Source organism: Callithrix jacchus, chromosome 5 (genome assembly GCF_049354715.1).
Source record: "Callithrix jacchus isolate 240 chromosome 5, calJac240_pri, whole genome shotgun sequence".
Taxonomy (NCBI): domain Eukaryota; kingdom Metazoa; phylum Chordata; class Mammalia; order Primates; family Cebidae; genus Callithrix; species Callithrix jacchus.
This window is the reverse complement of record NC_133506.1, coordinates 84,515,484-84,533,381: the sequence shown is the minus strand read 5'-3', so window position 1 is coordinate 84,533,381 and position 17,898 is coordinate 84,515,484. Positions and strand designations below refer to the sequence as shown.

The window sequence follows — 17,898 nt, the reverse complement described above, 5'->3', positions numbered from 1 at the left end:
CATTTTCCAAAACAAAAAATGACTTACTAAAAAAGTGGCAAAACCTTTCCTTTCTGGAAATCTCTTCCACGTCTGATCTAACAGAAACAGCAGAATTCCCAAAAGTGCACCCACATATGATCTAATCTGTAGATTAGATTAAGTCATCTAATATTTTGGTTGAAGTATATACAAACAATGTAGCCTCACACAGATAGGTAGTTGGAAAAGGGAAGAGTATTTTAACAGATTTTTCAGATACTTACAGATATTATTTTTTGATACTGTATCAAAACTCAGCAAGTGTCACTTCTTATAGGTTAGTTACAATATGAAATCTGATACCCTATCAAGGAAGCCTTTATACTCTGTTAAAATCTATAATCTATCTTACATTTTGGTATATTAAAAATAATTATCAATCTTTTATCAATGCATGATCCATTATGTATTAGTCCATTTTCATGCTGCTGATAAAGACATACTCAAGACTGGGAAGAAAAAGAGGTTTAATGAACTTACAGTTCCACATGGCTAGGGAGGCCTCACAATCATGGCAAAAGGCAAGGAGGAGCAAATAACGTCTTACATGATTGCAGTAGGCAAAAAAAAAAAAAAAGAGCTTGTGCAGGGTAACTCCTCTTTATAAAACCAACAGGTCTTGTAAGACTTATTTACTATCACAAAAACAGCATAAGAAAGACCTGCCACACGATTCAATTATCTCCCACTGGGTCCCTCCTATAACACATGGGAATTATGGGAGCCACAATTCAAGATGTGATTTCAGTGGGGACACAGCCAAACCACATCATTTGGCCCCCTCCCAAATCTCATGTCCTTATATTTCAAATCAAACCATGCCTTCCCAACAGTCCCCCAAAGTCTTATTTCAGCATTAACCCAAAGTCCACAGCCAAAATCTCATCTGAGACAAGGGAAGTCCCTTCCGTCTATGAGCCTATAAAAGTAGAAGGAGGATAGTAACTTCCTAGATACAATGGGGACACAGACATTGGGTAAATACAGCCATTCCAAAAAGAAGAAATTGGCCAAAACAAAGGGGCTACAGGGCCCATTCAAGTCTGAAATCCAGCAGGGCAATCAAATCTTAAAGCTCCAAAATGATCTCCTTTGACTCCATGTCTCACATCCAGGTCATGCTTATGCAAGAGGTGGGTTCCCATGGTCCTGGGCCACTCTGACCCTGTGGCTTTGCAGGGTACAGCCTTCCTCCTGGGTGTTTTCACAGGCTGGGGTTGAGTGTCTGTGGCTTTTCCAGCTCACTTTTGGTGAGCTATAGGTGCATCTACCATTCTGGGGTCTGGAGGATGGCGGCCCTCATCTCACAGCTCCATTAGGTGATGCCCTACTAGGGACTCTGTGTGGGGGCTCCAATCCCACATTTCCCTTCTGCACTGCCCTAGCAGAGTTTCTCCATGAGTGCCCCACCCCTGCAGCAAACTTCTGCCTGGATATCCAGGTATATTCATACATCCTCTGAAATCTAGGCAGAGGTTCCCAAATCTCAATACTTGACTTCTGTGTCAAGGGCCTTCTCCTACAGGCTCAACACCACATAGAAGTTGCCAAGGCTTGGGGCTTGCACCCTCTGAAGTCATGGCCTACGCTATACTTTGGCCCCTTTCAGCCATGGCTAGAGTGACTGGGATGCAAGGCACCAAGTCCTGAGGCTGCAAATAGCAGGGGCATCCTGAGCCCAGGGCAGGAAAGCACTTTTTCCTCCTCAGCCTATAGGCCTGTGATGGGAGGGGCTGCCATAAAGACCTCTGACATGCCCTGCAGAAATTTTCCCCATTGTCTTGGAAATTAACATTCAGCTCCTCATTATGGACACAAATTTCTGCAGCAGGCGTGCATTCCTCCTCAGAAATGGGATTTTCTTTTCTATCACATTGTCAGGCTGCAAATTTTCCAAACTTTTATGCTCTGCTTCCCTTATAAAATTGAATGCATTTAATGGCACCCAAGCCACTTCTAGAATGCTTTGCTGCTTAGAAATGTCTTCTGCCAGATACCCTAAATCATCTCTCTCAAGTACAAAGTTATGCAAATCTCTCGGGCAGGGGCAAAATTCTGCCAGTCTCTTTGCTAAAACATAACAAGAGTCACCTTTGATCCAGTTCCCAAAAAGTTCCTCATTTCCATCTGAGACCACTGCAGCCTGGACCTTATTGTTCTTATCACTATTAGCATTTTTGTCAAAGCCATTCAACAAGTCTCTAGGAAGTTCCAAACGTTTCCACATTTTCCTGTCTTCTTCTGAGCCCTCCAAACTGTTCCAACCTCTGCCTGTTACCCAGTTCCAAAGTTGCTTCCACATTTTCAGGTATCTTTTCAGCAACGCTGACACTACTGGTACCAATTTATTGTATTAGTCTGTTTTCACACTGCTAATAAAGACATACCTGACACTGGGAAGAAAAAAAAAGGCTTAAAAGACTTACAGTACCACATGGCTGGGGAGGCCTCACAATCATAGCAGAAGGAAAGGAGGAACAAGTAACATCTTACATAGATAGCAGCAGGCAAAAAAAACAGAGCTTGTGCAGGGAAGCTCCTCTTTATAAACCATCAGATCTCAAGAGACTTATTCACTATTATGAGAACAGCAGGAGAAAAGACCTGCCCCCATGATTCAGTTATCTCCCACTGGATCCCTTCCACAATGCATAGTAATTGTGGGAGCTACAATTCAAGATGAGATTTGGGTGGGGACACAGCCAAACCATATCACATTACAACATCATGAAATAGCCATTTGGAAAGTATTGAGTTAAGCAAGTTTTTCAAATTGAGAAAAAATTTCATCACACAGTAACAACTATCACACTTGCTATTATTACCACTGATCCCATCAGAAAATCTGTAATGAAGTGTGAAGCTCATGGTTAGAGAAACATATTTTCCAAAATTCTCATTGTTTCGCTTGAAAGCTCAAATATTTTAAAGTGGCAACAAACATTAACAGTTATTTTCTTTGAAAGACAGGCTCATTCATTAGTTTTCAAGAAAATGTCTGCCAAATATACCAGTCTGAAAACATAGTTTGTCTGTCATTCTTTCAGTCTAAAATGACATTTCATGATAAAGGGAAGGCTAGTGCAGCTTAGAACTCAAACAATTGCCAAAGTGTTTCTCCTTGAGAGAACCATTATATTTTAGTATAGAGCAGAAGAATTTTATGTTTACTTCCCATTACATGACACTAAGTATAAAAAGACATACTTAGGGATGAGATTTAATAAAACTAACTTTTATTGCATCATCAAGGACATTCTTAAATGACATTTTAAGAAAAAACTGCAAGTGCTCGGAGATGAAAAATACACTGGTTTGGTTCCATGCCAAGATTTATACTAAAGCATCAGCAAGTTTATCTACCACAGCTTTGACACCATAAATGCAAATGTCACATAATGAAAAAAAGTAAATCATATTTGATAGAAATTTTTAAGAAAACGGTCTTGACCTTATGGAATCATCAAAAGGCTCAATGGCCTTTGACAACCACTACACTGGAACTTTCTTCTTAAGGAATTTCCAATATGTTATGCTCCTTGGTTATTAATATTTATACCATGGAATCTTCTCTCTGAAAAAATGTCTAATATACCAAATCAATTCACTTGATATTATCAACAGACCTCCAACTAAAGTTCTCTCTTTTTTTTTTTTTTGAGATGCAGTCTCGCTCTGTCACCCAGGCTGGAGTACAGTAGCGCAATCTTGGCTCCCTGGAACAACTGCCCCCTGTGTTCAAGCGATTCTCCTGCCTAAGCCTCCTGACTAGCTGGGATTACAGGCACGCACCAGTATGCCCAGTTAATTTTTGACTTTTCAGCAGAGACAGGGTTTCACCATGTTGGTGAGGCTGACCTTGAGATCTGCCTGCCTTGGCCTCCAAAGGCTTTTTTTTTTTGAGACAGAGTCTCGTTCTGTCATCGAGGCTGGAGTGCAGTGACGAGATCTTGGCTTACTGCAACCTCTGCCTCCCAAGTTCAAGCGAGTCTCCTCCCTCAGCCTCCTGAGTAGCTGGGACTACAGGCACGTGCCACCACACCCAGCTAATTTTTGTATTTTTAGTATATGTGCTGCTGAAGACAGCACTGATTTTTCTATTTTTAGTAGAGACAGTGTTTCACCATATTGGCCAGGATGGTCTCGATCTGTTGACCTCTTGGTCCTCCCACCTTGGCCTCCCAAAGTCCTGGGATTACAGGTGTGAGCCACTGCATCCAGCCTAAAGTTTTCAATTCAACCTCCAAAATGTTTATAGTTTTCAAATCCAGCCTACAGTAGTTGAGAGTATTTAATTCCCTTTACTACAAATAGAAACTTTGGAGTAAGAAAGTTAAGATGGGGCAGGTCATGATGGGCCTCTTTGGACTGTTAGGAATACCAAGAGACACTTTACTCCTTGAGCAATAAATAGAAACAGCCTATACCAAAAATCTAGCACACCTGTTACATGTAAGTTACTTAAAAATATAAGACACAAAAAGGTTTCTCTTAAAAAATCAATCCCTGAAGCTTTGGAAAAAAACAAGACAAGGTGCAGTGACTCACGCCTGTAATCCCAGCACTTTGGGAAGCCAAGGCTGGTAGATCACCTGAGGTCAAGAGTTCGAGACCAGCCTGGTCAACCTGTTGAAACCTCGTCTCTACTAAAAATACAAAAATTAGCTGGGTGTGGTGGCGGGCACCTGTAGTCCCAGCTACTCAGGAGGCTGAGGGAGGAAATCGCTTGAACCTGGGAAGTGGAGTTTGCAGTGAGCTGACACTGCAGCACTGCATTCCAACCTGGGTGACAAAGTGAAACTCCATCTCAAACAACAACACCACTACTCTAAGTAAAAACCAGTAATAAGTAAAAGATTCACCACCCCTGATATACTCACTTTCTGTTTGTGTTGCTGTAAGAGGTTGTCAAGATTGTGTCGCCTTTTATAGTTAAAATAGAAGTTTTTACATTGAGCTTCACTTTTTGTTCCCACCATTTTAGCAATTGCTGCCCAATTACGACCATGTTCTACTAGACCTGCATTTTAAAAACAAACGAAATGTTAATTGAACAGTCACCTGATAAAGCAAACAAGAGAAATAATAAATTAACTTAATCATTTTATTCACAACCATAATACTTAAAAGTGTGCTTTAAATTGCATATTATATATACTTTGATATTTATAAAAATACTTATTGACGCAACTCATTTACAGTTCTATATTTTTCCCCTCAATTTTAAAACATATGCCCTTCCACGTGCCCTGCCCACCCCACCCCACCCAAAAAAAAAAATTCTTAATATATTCATTAATAGAAGGGCTAAATCTTATCTTTCTTATATATCTCCCACAGGGCTAGGACAATGTTAGACACATTAGTAATAGCTCAAATACTTGCAAACTAAATGATTAGGTACATCTGGATCTCTGAAGACAATACATCGAGTAAATAAGGTAATCACATATAAATGAACACAAATTAAAGATATATATGACTCCACTTATAATTCATATTTCTCCTCAGTCAATTCACAATCAAGCAATCCCATCAGAAAAATAATAACCAATTGAAAAAATAAATCTGGCTGGGTGTGGTGGCTCACGCCTGTAATCCCAGCACTTTGGGAAGCCGCGGTGGGGGGATCACAAGGTCAAGAGATCAAGACCATGCAGGCCAATATGGTGAAACCCTGTCTCTACTAAAAATACAAAAATTAGTGTGTCCTGGTGCTGTCCACCTTTAGTCCCAGGTACACCCAAGCAGGTGTACCCAATCAGGTATACAGGTATACCCAAGCAGGAATTTCCAGTATAAATTTAATGACTTACAGGAAAACATCAGTTTTTCAAGGTTCACACAAGTAGCACCCTTAAATAATGAAAATTAGAAGATCATTTCCAAATCCTGCCTGATACATGAATAAGGGAAGAAGAGTAGTGGCCAAATAGTTATATGCAGGTACATCTACCTGAAAAAGATCACTCTATGATCTACAAGAAAAATATTTAACCACCAAAAAATTAGCTAATCTTTCTCAAAATTACCAATTACTTATCCTATTAGAAATTTTAGCTCAATTTCAAATTATACTGCATTAACAAGCAATGACAGAAAAACACAAGGTCCATAAAGTGTCAGAGTAAGAGGAAGGCCACAAAACTATACAAGTGGCAGACATAGGATTCAAACCTTCATTGGCTTGGTTACAAACTTCATGCTCTTCCCTCTGAATCACAGAGCAATTTGCTAGTGATTTATGATTAAACGACTTACCAAATGCAAATTGACAAAAGTGTTTACCATCCTATTCTATTAAATACAACTTTCAAGTAAAAGAAATATAGACTTCATGTCAAAATTCATTCCAAAACAATTTCAATAGCATATCATCATAATTATTCTAAGAAAGTGACAATAACCTTCTTGCTCTTTAATTAAAGTACACTCAAAATAAAACAGTAAAAACAATCTTAAATCCCTCAAAACTGGGCATCTTAAACAAGGCACAATGGGGGTATTTAATTGGATACTATACTAGCAAAATGAACTCTTAAAGTCACTTCTAAGTCTTATTTACCTTTCTGAAAGAAAATTTTTTTCCAGTTAAAAAAATTAGTTCCATCTTACTCATTACTAATAACTCTTAAAAAAAAAAACTGAAAAACCGGAACAATGACAATTTACCTTTTTTTGCAACTTCCATTTCTTCTTCTGTCCATCGAGAGGTCTCCACAGGCTCTGTAGATACTGAAATAAAGAGAGAAGCCAATCAGGCAGAAAAAAAGGTAAATCCTTCATTCAGACCAATCATATAATTATATAACCTCTTTATCTGATATAAAAGACTGAATAAAGCATTTGGTGAAAGAAACTACAGACATAGGATAATATCAACCTCTCCATTACCAAACTAGAAGAAACAAGTCAACACTTCTCAATATTATGATCTTTCTTAATGTTCTTAAAAGTTCTCTCCATGTTTACATTTTTTTTAACAACTTTAGCTTATTTTTGGACCCAGTAGCTTCCCACTTAATATATCTCCACTTCCACTTAGTAGACACTCCTCTCCTGCAGTGTCAAAGGAACAGGCAACCCTCCTCTTTCCTGTCCAAGCACAATTTCCTCTTCCCTCCTCTGAGCCTCCATCTTGTCCTAACTCCTAGAGACCCTTTAGTTCATCCCCAAGTGTCTGATATCCAGTGGGTAAAGATGGATCATGAACTGAATACATTATCTTTTGCTTCAGGGGGAAAAAAAACAAAACAAAACCTGAGAGCATCAAGCCTGATATGAGCTCCTGCCATATTCTCTTTCTCAATTTATAATTATACCATTCACTCGCTCAAGTTTTTAACAGGCATCTTAGACTGATAAACTAATTTTTGAATCCTGCCTCCCATTTACCACTCATACCCAATGACATGGAGCAACTCTGAACGCATCCCCTCCTTGCTTAAGCCACTGCAGTCCCATGACTGGGCCCTCTGCCTCCAGCCCTTATTCTGTCTAACCTGACCTCCACAATTGCTACCAGTTAACTTTCCAAGACACAAATCTGATCACAGCATTCCTCTATTTAAAAATCTCTGCAAGTTCTCCACTTCTTAAAGCAGAATACAGTTCTAACAAGGCCCATCATGACCTGCCCCAGCCTCTCTTTCCTCCTCCTATCTCGTTAGTGCCCCTACCTCATTCTTACCATTCCTTAAACTTCATTTTCTTTCATATTTCATGTTAAAGTAACAATGGTACCTCTGAATCATTAACAGTGGTACTCTATCATTAATGTAGTCCTTTTATAAACGAATGAGACAATCCTTAGAGACAAAGATGCTTGGACTATTAGATCCAGTATTCCTTTGCTCAAGAATTTATTCCATGAAAAATAATTTAACATAAAGAAAATACTATGTGAATAAAGTTTTTTTATTATACTGCTATATACATTAGCTTAAAAGCAGGGAAGAGAACAGACAGCCTAATCATTCAGCAATAAGAGAATGGTTGAATAAATCATGCCTCCATATTACACAGCCATTAAAAAAACAAAAATTACTTAGAAATTATAAAGTATTTATGGTATATACCACATTAAAATATCAGAAGACACGGTAACATGCATACTAGCATAACAACTAAGTAAAAAAGAAAAACAGCTCTAGTGGGGAGGAAAGACTGTGGATGATATCCTTTTTGAAATGATTTTGATATTGAAAGTTTAAAAAATTTAAAGACCACACTTCAGGATTGTTTCTAGGTTGTCAGTACTATAAGTCCCTCCTACCCTATCCTAGCAGTGAAACAGAATCCCAAACAAAATCATGGTCTGTTTATGCCAATCTCTTCCACTCACTGGGTTCTGGTGGCGGTGGCAGAGGTGGTGGGGGCTCTTCAGTGGCCGCTGCGGCTGCAGCACTAGCAGCTGCGGCTTCATTTGTCATGGACCTGGTGATCCGGCCCTTGCGGCGGCCCTGACTGTTGGCAGTCTTTCGCCCCCGGGGTGTGGCTTGCTCTCTTTCCTCAGTTTCTTCTGCTGTACCATCCATCTTGTCCTTTTCCTTGGTATTTTCTCTGGACACAAAAGCAAACGAAAACTGTGTTTCAAAAGTATACATACATCAAAGAAGGTTTTGGTTTTGGATATCATTTAATCATAAATTGAATAATACTGCCTAATCTCTCAGTTACTTAAAAAAAAAAAAAAAAACTTAGCCAGATGCAGTGGCTCAAGCCTGTAATCCCAGCACTTTGGGAGGCCGAGGTGGGTAGATAACGAGGTCAAAAGATTGAGACCATCCTGGTCAACATGGTGAAACCCTGTCTCTACTAAAAATACAAAAAATTAGCTGTGTGTGGGAGTATGCACCTGTAGTCCCAGCTACTCGGGAGGCTGAGGCAGAATTGCCTGAACCCAGGAGGCAGAGGTTGCAGTGAGCCAAGATCGCGCCATTGCACTCCAGCCTGGGTAACAAGAGCAAAATTTCGTCTCCAAAAAAAAAAAAAAAAAAAAAAAACAAAACTTATCGACAATTCTGCCATACCATAGTTTTTAAGAGTTCTAACTGGCTGAAATTAAGATATTTTATAAGACCTATTATAAATGTTAATGGACTTAAAATTTAAATACATTTCAAACCAACTGATTTAGAAACCAGAACTATTCCATGAGAAAGTAACAAATGACAGCAGAAAACCTCTAGACCTGCAATCCAAAGGCAATAGGCTATACCAAAAGGCAGGAATTCTGGGGTTTTCTTTGCCTTTGCTCTAGGTTGCCTCATGTATGAAGTTAAAACAGATGATCATCACGATAATCCACAACATTGTTTTATAAAACCAGACTCAATACTCTAAATCATGCCTGATACTAATTATGTACAAATTGGGCAGTAATGGTTAATGCTTAGGAAGGGCCTCTGGAGCCAGGCTGCCTGGGGTTATACCACACTTATGATTTACTAGCCATGTGATGACCTTGGACAAGCTTCCTGCCTCACCTCCATGGGCCTCAGTTTCCTCATCTATACAATGAAAAAAAGAGTTTATTTCATAGGACTGCTGCCAGAATTAAAGGAGTTAAATAAAGTGCCTGGAACACAGTCAGCATCAAATAAGTTTGCTAAAACTCTCTCAGGATGTAAAGTGCATACCATCATCTCAAGCATGTAGAAAAATAGTAGTTCCTATTAATAGCAGTGGTACTAACATGTAATACTAGAAGACCATTCTCTGTACTATTTACCTTCCATGATTGTTATATTTAAGATAACTTATTCGATGTACATTTTTGCAAATGAATGGATAGATGGGAATATTCAAAGACTCAATTATTCTTGATTAATGGAAGATTTTTTTTTTCCAAAAATAATTCTCTCCCCTTCAGCCCTAAATTGAAGTTACCAAATAGCCCTTTCTCTTTACTTACTTATTCCCTCATAAAGCTGGCTTCTGTTCTGCAGCCTCCTGTTAAAAGATGTTTTCTGAAAACTCACCAATGACTTGGAAACTGCAAAATCAAATGACCTCTTCTCAATTTTCCCTACAACAGTCGTTTTGTCGCAACTGATGCTGCGGATAATTCTTCTTATATCACTTTAAACTTAGCTTTTGAAATATCCCCGCTGTTATTCTGGCTCTCCTTCTGGGTATCACCAGAAGGACCTTTCTCCTCCCATTCTTTCTTTTGGGTTTTTTTTTTTTTTTTTGAGAAAGTGTCTCACTCTGTCACCCAGGCTGGAGAGCAGCGGCGCAAACATGGCTTACTACAGCCTCAATCTCCTAGGCTCAGATAAGCCTCCCACCTCAGCTTTCCAAGTAGCTGGGATTACAGACACGTGCCACCGTAACTGGCTAAATTTTTATTTTTTGTAGAGACGAGGTGTCACCATGTTGCCCAGGATGGTCATGAACTCCTGCGCTAAAGCAATTCGCCCAGCTTAGCTGTGATTACAGGAGTGAGCCACTGTGCTGGGCTCCTCCCACCCTTTTATATAGAATTTCCCCTGGAGCCTTAGAGCAACGTGGGGTTACTCATTCTCATAAGTTCTACTGGGAAGACTCCCAATCTTTCCTTTGGACTCACCCCCCAGCTCCCGACTGGAGGGGTTGTCTTCCCAACTACCTGCTAGAAGGGCCGCCTGGATTTCCCATCAATAGAAACTGAATATACCCAAAATCATATTCATCCTCACCTCTGCTCCTTGCTCTACCTCATTCTCTAATCATCTATTGTTAACGCTACTACCTTGCTCATCATCATTCAGGTTTACAGATTAGATATCATCTTTAGCTCTCTCCCTTTTCCTATACTTCCTACATGTGATCTAATGCCAAGTTTTGGTTATTTCATCTCAGAAATGCCTCTCTCTCACTAATTCTACCATCTCTATTCCTGCTACCACTACACTTATTCAATACCTTAGTACCCCAATCCTGGCCTTTCATACTGGCTTCCCTGATTTATACCTCTACTGTTCATTCTACCTTGTCAATGGATCAGTATTCTAGCAGGACAGCTTTGGCAGTAAACCACTCCATCTATTCTAATCCCTTTCTATTCCCAAACAGACACACAGCATAGCCACCTGAAGGTAGTCTAACACTTTTGGCTTTCATTAAAGCTCTACATAATCTAACTCCAAAGAACCTTCCACTTCCCTTCTCGATGCACACTATGTTAAGTCTAATGAAATCATTATCTGCCACTTCTCAAAGCAGCATAGCTATTCATGCGATTCCCTCTACCCTACCCACAGTAACCACTAGCCTCTGCATAAAGTCCTCCAAATTATCCAGAGAGAAGTAGCTTGACCTCTTTTTAATCTGCCAAAGCACTTAACTGGTTGTCTGCTGATTTCTTACTGCCAGGCTTTTATTTCTTAAAGTAACACTTGTACTTTACCTAGTTTTCCCCTACTAAATCATGAACTACCTGGGAATAGTATATATCTTATGTATTTTCACATTCTCCTTAAGACTTAGCTCACATAGATAATACATGAAAGCTTGTTAAATAATTTAGAAATTTTAACAAAAAATAAAATCCAGATATGATAGAGTCCTATGTGAGAAGAACCGCTGGCTACATGCCATAATAAATGTCTAACCTAAACTAAAAGAAAAAAATATGTTCCCTTATGGGTATCTTCATAAAGTATAAAATTACAATGACAGGAATATCTGTCTCTTTTAAAACCATGGCAAGTGACTAGCTACTTCAGCTGCCACAAAACTAGGTAAACCTTAAGTATTTCCACAAAGACTAAAGAAATAACATATTAAACATTAAAAAAGAATAAACTACTGATATATTCAATAATCTAAATGAATTTCAAAGGCATTCATGCTAAGTAAAAAAGCTACAAAGAAGATGACATACCGTATGACTTCATTTTTATGTAATTCTAAAGAAAGCAAAACAGATCTGTGACTGCCTGAGGTTGGGAATAAGGAAAGAGAAACTGACTGCAAAGGAGCATATGGGAACTGTTCGGGGTGATGGAAACATTCTACATCACAACTGTGATAATAGGTACGCAAGTGCATATGCTTGTCAAACACATCAATGAACACATTTCAAACTGGCGAATTTTGTTCCATGTAAATTATAAAGCTAGTTCTTGGGGGAAAAACAACCAAACCAATTGTTGTGTCCCTACCCCTACCTCACCCCCGTATATACACAAAAGCATCAACAATAACCGTCTCTGAGTGGCAGAATCATAGGTTAATTTTCTTTTTTTTTTTTTTCTTTTTGAGACAGAGTCTCACTCTGTCGCCCAGGCTGGAGTGAAGTGGCGCGATCTCAGCTCACTGCAACCTCCACGTCCCGGGTTCAAGCAATTCTCCTCTCTCAGTCTCCTGAGTAGCTGGGATTACAGGTGCCTGCCACCACACCCAGCTAATTTTTTGTATTTCAGTAAAGACGGGGTTTCACCATGTTGGTCAGGCTGGTCTCAAACTCCTGACCTCATGATCCGTCCGCCTCAGCCTTCCAAAGTGCTGGGATTACAGGTGTGAGCCACCGCACCCGGCCATAGGTTAATTTTTATTTTATTTTTCTTTCTTTTCCTATTTTTCTATAATGTATAAGAATTATTTTTGTAACCAGGAAAACAGCAACAACAACAACAAAACAACAACAAACAAACCAAAGACTCCATTTTATATAAATAAAGTCAATAAAGATGGAATATAAAATATAAAATGAAAACTTCCTTTCTTGGCATTTTTACACTATCCAATACATACTATCTGAAGCTCAAAAGAAGATCCTGATAATGATTAAATTATATTCAATATATACTGGGGGAAATGTATATGTTACTATAACCCATCCCTTCTGAAAAGTAATAGTAACTCATGACTTGTATATAAGTTCATTAAGTCAAAAGTTACTTAATACTATAATATTCTATTCCTTAATCACATCAACTTAATCATGTAACTATTAGATGTATCTAATTTCAGCCAGGCACAGTGGGTCACACCTGTAATCCCAGCACTTTGGAGGCAGAGGCAGGTGGATCACCTGAGGTCAGGAGTTCTAGATCAGGTCGGGTAACATGGTAAAACCCATCTCTACTAAAAATACAAAATTGGCTGGGCATGGTGGCACATGCCTGTAATCCCAGCTACTTGGGAAGCTGAAGGTAGAGGTTGCAGTGAGCTGAGATCGAACCACTGCACCCCAGCCTGGGTAAGAGTAAAACTCTGTCTCAAAAATAAATAAAATAAAATTTCAGCAGATTAAATTTCATTATTTAAAAATAACTATACTTCTGCGCAACATGGATAGAACTAAAGGCTATTATCTTAAGTGAAATACCTCAGAAACAGAAGGTCAATTATTACATTCTCACTTTTAAGTGGGAGCCAAATAATGTGGACACATGGATATACATAAAGAGTGGAATAGTAGACACTGGAGATTCAAACAGGTGAGAGGATGTGAGGGGGTGGGTGAGGGATGAGAAATTACCTGGTAGGTATAATGTACACTATTCAGGCAATAGTAAACTAAAAGCACAGACTTCACTACTATGTAATATATCCATGTGACAACTGTACTTGTACTCCCTAAAGCTACAAAAATTATATTTAATCATTTATCATATAATTATTTAACTCACTTAGAGTCTTCTTTTTCATCTTTTTCTTCTTCATCTTTCTTTTCTTCTTCTTTTTTTTCTGTTTTTTCTGCTTTATCCTCTTCTTTTTCTTCTACTTTTTCTTCTTGTGAGGGTCGGGCAATTTGCTGCTAGAATGAACCATCATTTGTAAAATTGGAAGGCAACAGAAATAGCTCCTTATATTACGATAAATTATGTCTATCTAAACAACTTTTAAATGATTGTTAGTCATTTAAAATGTAACTGGTGATCATGTGTTAGAAACCAGGCTAGTGGTTTTTAATGTATTCTATATGCACTACTTAAAGGGTCTTACACACACACACACACACACACACACACACACATGCTCATAGCATTTGGACCCATGAGAAAGTGAAAATGTTAAGATTTCACTTAGAAATCTGGGGTTGGTTCCCTTTTTTTGGCAACCTCCACATCTAATCTGTCACTCAGGCATTCCAATTCTACCTTCAAATTTGATAACCAATACATAATTTATCATGTATTAGATATGTAGTATGTTTCCAACTTTTTCATAACAATCAATAATGGTATAAGAAACATCTTCATGCAGCTATACTTTTGAGAGAATGTCTACTTAATAGAATAGTAGACAGCTATGGTCATTACTAAGACTGAAGTAATTTGGAAAAATATTAAAAATATAATACAGTGAACAGAAGTAAAATGCTTAAATATTTCTAAGCTGGGCAGTCAGATTAGAAACCCTTTGTCTCATTTGCAAAAGCCCTGTGACTCGAAAAGAAACAAGTGAAACTAAGTATGCACTGACTGCTACTATAGTAGTCCCCACCATATCAGAGTTTCGTTTTCTGTGGTTTAAGTTACCTGCAGTCAACTGCAGTACGAAAATAGGTGACAGCAGTACAGTAAAATATTTGAAAAAAGATCACATTCAAGCAACTTCTATTACAGTATATTATAATACCTCTGTATTATTTGTTACTGTTAATTCTTTACTGTGCCTAATAAAGTTTATCATAGGTATATATATATAAAAATTTATATATATATAAATCAAAGTTTATCATATATATATAAATTATATATAGATATATATATTTTTTTCTTTTATTTTCCCCTAAGTTAACAAAGGCCTTATTTGCCTCCACAAAACAAGTCCCACATTATGCCTCCTTCTAATCCAAGGGGGAAGGAAAGAAGAAAATGAATCCTTCTTGGTCCACTTCCAGAACACTGCTGAACCGTGATATTTTAAAAATAATTCCTTTTTCATGTTTCATAAAATCTCCCTCTGACAACATTCTCTTTTGGTGTTACGGAATGACTTCTTAAATATTTCCTAGAACATATAAGTGATGGCATCACATGGCTCATTGCGCCTTGACATTATTTTTCAGATTTCAAAACGCATGTCAATGGCTTTTCTAACACTTGCCACTCAACATAACATCTCACAGTTAAAATACTTTTAGGTCATGCCCATTAAACTCCCTACAAGCAAAATCACAACTGCCTCATCAGCAATGGGCATTGCTTTGCCTTATAGATCCTGAAATCAGAAAGTCTTCTCTCCAACTACAACCACCCATTGCACATCTTCATTGTGGCTGATCCTGCTTTGTCTTCATCGTAACCTTTGACCCCTTATTCTATCAAATTTTCAGTCCAGTGAGAACTGCACTGACTATTCTACTTGGTAAATCATTTCAATACCATGATTCCTTTGCTTGCTTTATCCAACCTTCCTAATTTCTCACCCTGGCTGTCAGTTTCTCTTTCTTCTGGGTATTCATTGCTACAGAAAACTCATAAACCAGGGAGATTTTAAAATTTAACCTTTCAAACCATGAGTAGGCCTGCTTTACAATCGGGCAAGTTTTATTCAGCTCTGACTCCCTAAGATACTGTATTGGTCATAAGACCTGTTTAAATGCTAATAACCTAACCCTGCAACCAATGTAGCATCCATGTGCCACTCTGAACCAGTAAGATGGCATAGTAAGAACAAATCATGCCTTTTGCCTAGCAAGTGAGCTGTGTAACCCGGATAATTGTTTATAGCCTAAGATTTATGATGGGGCGATGTCAACTCCGCAGAATGTAAGGAAAAAGGTTCAGTATTCCCTTAGACTTGGGTAACCTTATTTCCCCAATACTTTTCTGCTTCTAATGCCGACCAGAGCTTCAAAGTAATCCCACACATTCCCTGCTGTCTAAAATCCAGCCAACAGATAACTTCACTCCCCGTTTCCTGGTGCTAGGGACTAAGAAACAACTGCAGCACCTGCTTAAACCAATCAGTGTAAAGAAGGAAACAGCTCCTGGCTCTGCATAAAGTGTGGAAATGATCCAAAGCAATGGATGGAGTTGCTGGATTCGAGTCTAGAGAAGTGTGTGGCACCTGTCCAGCAGAACCTCTCATCACTCTGTATACTGACCAGGCAGTGGGGAGTGGGGAGGAAGAGCAGTTAGCAGCAACTGGGGGACCTCACCTTTGTGCAATATGGGTAAAGACCTATCACAACTGCCACTGATATCCAAGAGAGTAAGAGATTACCTCCAATTTAAACAAGAGATGGTTGGAACTACTTTTGTTTCTGGTAAATCTGTAAAGAGAAGTGCCAATCAATCCACAGGATCTAGGATGAAGGTTATAAGTTACATCCCTCAACTCTGCAGGGTGGCTGGAGCAAAAGAGGTCCATACCTTCAAGGAAAACCCTTTTAAAAGTTCCCTATGCCAACGCAAATATTCTCAGTGGCTCCTTGTTCAGGTTTTTCCTTTTTCCCCCTTCTTTAAGCCCAACACTTGAGAGTCAATAAAACAAGTTTATTTCTCTCCAGGAGTTAATATAACATGAAACATGTCTATCAAACAACAAGCTATTCACCATAAGTGAATATTCAAGAGCACGTGTAAAACAAAATAAAAATTCAAATTAAAAAAGTAAAAGTTGTGTATTTATTTTATTTTATTTTTATTGTGACACAGAGTCTCACTATGTCACCCAGGCTGGAGTGCAGTGGCGCAAGCTCGGCTCACTACTCTTTTTTCTCTCTCTTTCTCCCCTCCCTTCTCTCTCTCTTTTTTTTTCTTTCCAGATAGGGTCTTGCTCTGTCACCCAGATGCGAGTACAGTGGCATGATCTAGGCTCACTGTAACCTTTGCCTCCCAAGCTTAAGAGATTCTCAATTCTCCCACCTCAGCTCCCAGAATAGCTGGGGTTACAGGCGTGCACCACCTCTCTCAGCTAATTTTTGCATTTTTAGTAGAGATAGGTTTCAGCATGTTGCCTAGGCTGGTCTTGAACTTCTGATCTTAAGTGATTCACCGGCCTCGGACTCACAAAGTGTTGGAATTACAGGCATGAGCCACCACACCCAGCCGCAAACTATATATTTATCTGCTGATAAAAATTGCTTCCTATAAATAGGACGCTGGGAGTAGGGGATAGGGAGAGCAATCAAATGCAAATTGACAAGATCTAACATAAACTTCAGCAGAACTCTAAAGAATCTTTTAAGTAAATATGCCATAATCCCTGTGAGATTACCTGAGGTAATCCTCCTGACCATAGCTTGGTTGCATGGCAGAGAAGTAAAGTGATTTTCAAATTAGTTGGATCTCTGTATCCACCACCTCCATATCAACAAGAGAGTTGATACATAAAATTTTGAAAATCTTAACCTTGTAACTCAATTCTGTTTTTAAAAAGAAATATTTCTAAACTTTTTTCTATATAGCAAATTGTCTATCTTTAACCCAGATCTTTTTCCTACCCTCCAGACTTAATATGTCTAACTACCTGCTTTACTTGGACATCTCATTTGCATCTCTGCTTAGATACCTAATAGGCATTTCAAATTCAGCCATGTCCAAACTTCCCCTCAAAACCTGCTCCTCCTTCAGTCATGTCTATCACAGCAAATGGCAACTCCACAGGTCAAAACTTGGTGTTTTTCTTAATTACTGTCCTTCCCTCATCCCCACAATCAATCCATCAGCAAAATCTTTTGGTTTTACCTTCAAAAGTACATCCAGAAACAAATCCATTCTCCCCACCTCCTCATTACAGCTTAGTCCAAACCATTGGGATTATTAAAATAACCTCCTAAGTGGTCTCTCTGCTTCTTCTTGTCTCCTTACAAACTGTTGTCAACACAGCAGCCAGACTAAGCATGTCACAACTGAAATCTGGCATCACTCTTTTGCTGAAAACCCCAGGGACTTCTTTTCTCACCTGCTATCAGCTCTAAAAACATTGAGT

At 38.7% G+C, this 17,898-nt stretch overlaps 1 protein-coding gene across 50 annotated transcripts in view; it reads right to left on the bottom strand.

Moving 5' to 3' along the window:
- The window catches only part of NCOR1 (nuclear receptor corepressor 1), a 177,086-nt gene that overhangs the window by 84,860 nt on the left and 74,328 nt on the right, over nucleotides 1-17,898 (bottom strand). For 30 of the 50 annotated variants that reach the window (XM_078373202.1, XM_078373201.1, XM_078373199.1 and 27 more), the window contains 4 exons: nucleotides 13,644-13,771; nucleotides 8,366-8,583; nucleotides 6,694-6,756; nucleotides 4,902-5,041 (listed from right to left, as the gene is read on the bottom strand). In XM_078373202.1, coding sequence (XP_078229328.1) covers nucleotides 4,902-5,041; nucleotides 6,694-6,756; nucleotides 8,366-8,583; nucleotides 13,644-13,771 — 549 coding nt within the window. The remainder of the gene's footprint in view (nucleotides 1-4,901; nucleotides 5,042-6,693; nucleotides 6,757-8,365; nucleotides 8,584-13,643; nucleotides 13,772-17,898) is intronic. The other 20 variants (XM_078373204.1, XM_035300200.3, XM_078373212.1 and 17 more) reach the window with 1 other exon arrangement.